Genomic DNA, 3,183 nt, shown 5'->3' with positions numbered 1-3,183 from the left:
ACTGAGAGTGACACCAAAGAATGATATATGGATTTAAGTAAGAGTTTTTCCTGAATAAGGATGAAGCAATGAATCTGTCTCCTGATCTTAGCTAGTTTCTCCTTTCCTTTTAGTGTCTGGGCAGTCTACAACCCTTAATGTACTTCCCTTTTAAGGACAGGAATAAGAACGTCATTCCCACTTGATGTAAGGAGAACGGAGGCACAAATAAAGTAACTGATGCTCAAGGTTGCAGCATCATTTTAAATTCAGGTCTCCCAAATTCCAGAGGCGGTCTGAGGGGGAAACCCTCTTCTCAGGGAGACAGACTGGGAGATGACAAAGAATTTTCACCAACTTACTCCAGCTTTTTAAAGGAATGGAAAGACACAAGATCCAATAATTATATTTCCAAATGTGATGATTGGAAATGGAAAAGACGGGAAGCAGTAGACCTAGACTGTCACTAAAGAAACTATGTATTTTTTATCTCTGTAGCTGTACAGATGTACGCAGTATTTTATAGACAAATGTAGATGGTCAGTTCAAGCTCTGAGAAGCTAACCATCTCTTGAGATCAGAAGGAAAGTGTTTGTCATAGGGGCCAATTATGAATTGTGTATAAAATCTTTACCTCAAACATTGATGATGTTTTCTTTTCCAGACTATCCTTGGCATTCAATGCGAGCTACAAAAACAACTAAGAAACTTTATCTCTTTGGACCAACTTCCTATGACCCCCAGGTACAGTGATGGGAGGTGTCTTGAAGGAGGAAAACAGCCCAGGTTTGCAGCCATTCCTTCAGTTTTTGGCAAAGGCATCAAATTTGCTATTAAGGATGGAATAGTGACTGCTGACATTATAGGAGTAGCAAATGAGGATAGTCGGCGCATTGCTGCCATCCTCAACAATGCTCACTATCTGGAGAACCTCCATTTTACCATAGATGGCCGAGATACGCACTACTTCATCAAGCTGGGGTCTTTGGAAGAAGACTTGGCTCTGATAGGCAACACTGGGGGACGGCGCATTTTGGAAAATGGTGTTAATGTCACTGTGTCCCAGATGACTTCTGTCATCAATGGCAGGACTAGACGGTTTGCCGATATACAACTCCAGCACGGCGCATTGTGCTTTAATGTTCGGTATGGAACAACCATAGAAGAGGAGAAGAACCATGTCTTAGAAATAGCCAGGCAGAGGGCCGTAGCGCAAGCCTGGACTAAGGAACAGAGACGGCTGCAAGAAGGGGAAGAAGGCATTAGATCATGGACAGAGGGAGAGAAACAGCAGCTTTTAAGCACTGGGAGGGTACAAGGCTATGATGGATATTTTGTTTTATCTGTGGAGCAGTATCTAGAACTTTCTGACAGTGCCAACAACATTCACTTTATGAGACAGAGTGAAATAGGCAGGAGGTAACAAAAAAAATCTCTGCCTTTGCGTCACCAAAGACTGCCTGTTTTTAAACATAAAAAAAGGTTTATTGTATTGGTTTTTCTAGATCAGAACTCTGTATATACAAATATAGAGGAAAAAAACATATCCAACTGCCTTTAAATGTGACAGAAGATGGTATTTTAATATTGTTTGTTTAAACTCTTTGAGAGATGACAGTGAAGATTTTTAGTTCTTGTGTGGCAGTATTCAAAATTTCAGAAGCAGAGTTCAAAAGGTTCAACAACCCGACTTAAAAAGGAACAGAACACACCTGCCGAATACATAAGACTTCCGTGTGCTCTGCTTTCTTCTTAAAGATGCACCAGTTCTTATTTCATTGCTTTGATAACTTTGTATTAATTACAAAAGGTGATGAATTCGAGTCTGCAGTGCTTACTCACCTGGGCGGTGTGAGATGTCCCAGTGACTTCAGTGGGATGCCTTACATGAGCAAGTGCTGCAGGACTTTATTTGGAAACGGATATTTGCTCACCCACCCAGTACATGTCATTTTTCACAGCTACAATCTAAGGAAGTTTCAGACCTGAATTAACATGCGGGGGGGCGGGAACACAAGAGGTATTGGATACAGTAGTACATAATGGCTGTCCCATATGACATTTATCTTCTGTTATCCATAGACTCCTCCCCGTCACTCAGTGGTAAATGTCATGTTATATATACAGTTTTGCATGTGATGATGTTGTACGCCTCTCTCCCCGAGGACTTCAGTCCGCGCTGGGTTGGGCCAGATTCACTTATGCGTTGCAAGCCCTCCCAGCTGGGGGATCCAGTAGCACATGGTGCCACAGCTAGAAAAGCAGACAGAAATGTGCATGTGGCTTGATGCAAAGCTTGTTGGAGTCAGCAGGAGTCTTTCCATTGGCTCCAGCAGGTTTGGATTGGGCTCCAATTTGTCTACTTGGGACAAATTTAAAGCCTGGGAGGGTTCACTCTGTGCCAGCGAGGGTAACAGAAACCCGGTATGACTATAGAGCACAGCGTTCTTCATGTTCACTGGACAGGGATTCGTCATCTGGAAATTGCAATGATACTGGTTTTAGTCTTTGTCTCATCTCCCATTAACAGTTATGTTGTACTCGTCATTTTTTCATCAGAAAAGATGGCTGGGCCAGGAACCTGAGTGCGGACGGTAAATGTTATTACATGTAGAACATTTTGGGGATGACTGTTCACTCTTTTGGCTCGATATCTAGAGCACATAGCAAAGCATGATATTGCATGGGAAGGGATTGTATTTCACAGGCGATCATGAGCTGCCAGCACAGTGATTTCATAGTAGAATATGTGATCTTTCTTTCAACCTGTCACTTTTAAAGGACCCGATTGTCTCATGTGTGCAGGAGGCCAGGAATTATCCACAACCTGTCTTTGCAAACTTCAGAAGGGATTTAAAGTTTTGTTTTAGGATCGTGTATCCATAACAATGATGTTATTGCACATTTCTACTGAAACGGGCATAGTAAGTACATTCAAGCGGTCTTAGCTTATATTTAGCTGAGCTGATGCGACTTCCCCCTCTTCTTTCCTTTTCTCTTTCTTTTTCCTTTTGTTTTTGGGCAAGTGGAGCAAACTGTACCAGAGTTAGAGATGAGCTTGAATTGGAACATCAGCTCTGAAACCCAGCCAAAGCGTTGGGGAAGTTTGGATCCGGTTCTCAACTTCACAACATGAGCCCCCCCAGTGCAGGATCCAGCCTTATGAGGGTCTTAGTCAAAGTGCCACACCCCAGACTCTGGGAA

General features: G+C 42.7%; 1 protein-coding gene across 1 annotated transcript in view; it reads left to right on the top strand.

Moving 5' to 3' along the window:
- TENM1 (teneurin transmembrane protein 1) overlaps positions 1 to 2,699 on the top strand; it is a 572,606-nt gene extending 569,907 nt beyond the window's left edge. Inside the window, exon 32 of the mRNA XM_025205187.1 lies at positions 644 to 2,699. Coding sequence (XP_025060972.1) covers positions 644 to 1,402 — 759 coding nt within the window. The 3' untranslated portion in view covers positions 1,403 to 2,699. The remainder of the gene's footprint in view (positions 1 to 643) is intronic.
- Positions 2,700 to 3,183: the final 484 nt, after the last annotated feature.

The sequence above is a fragment of the Alligator sinensis genome, unplaced genomic scaffold, assembly GCF_000455745.1.
Source record: "Alligator sinensis unplaced genomic scaffold, ASM45574v1 scaffold157_2, whole genome shotgun sequence".
Taxonomy (NCBI): Eukaryota; Metazoa; Chordata; order Crocodylia; family Alligatoridae; genus Alligator; species Alligator sinensis.
This window is presented reverse-complemented; position numbering and strand designations above follow the sequence as displayed.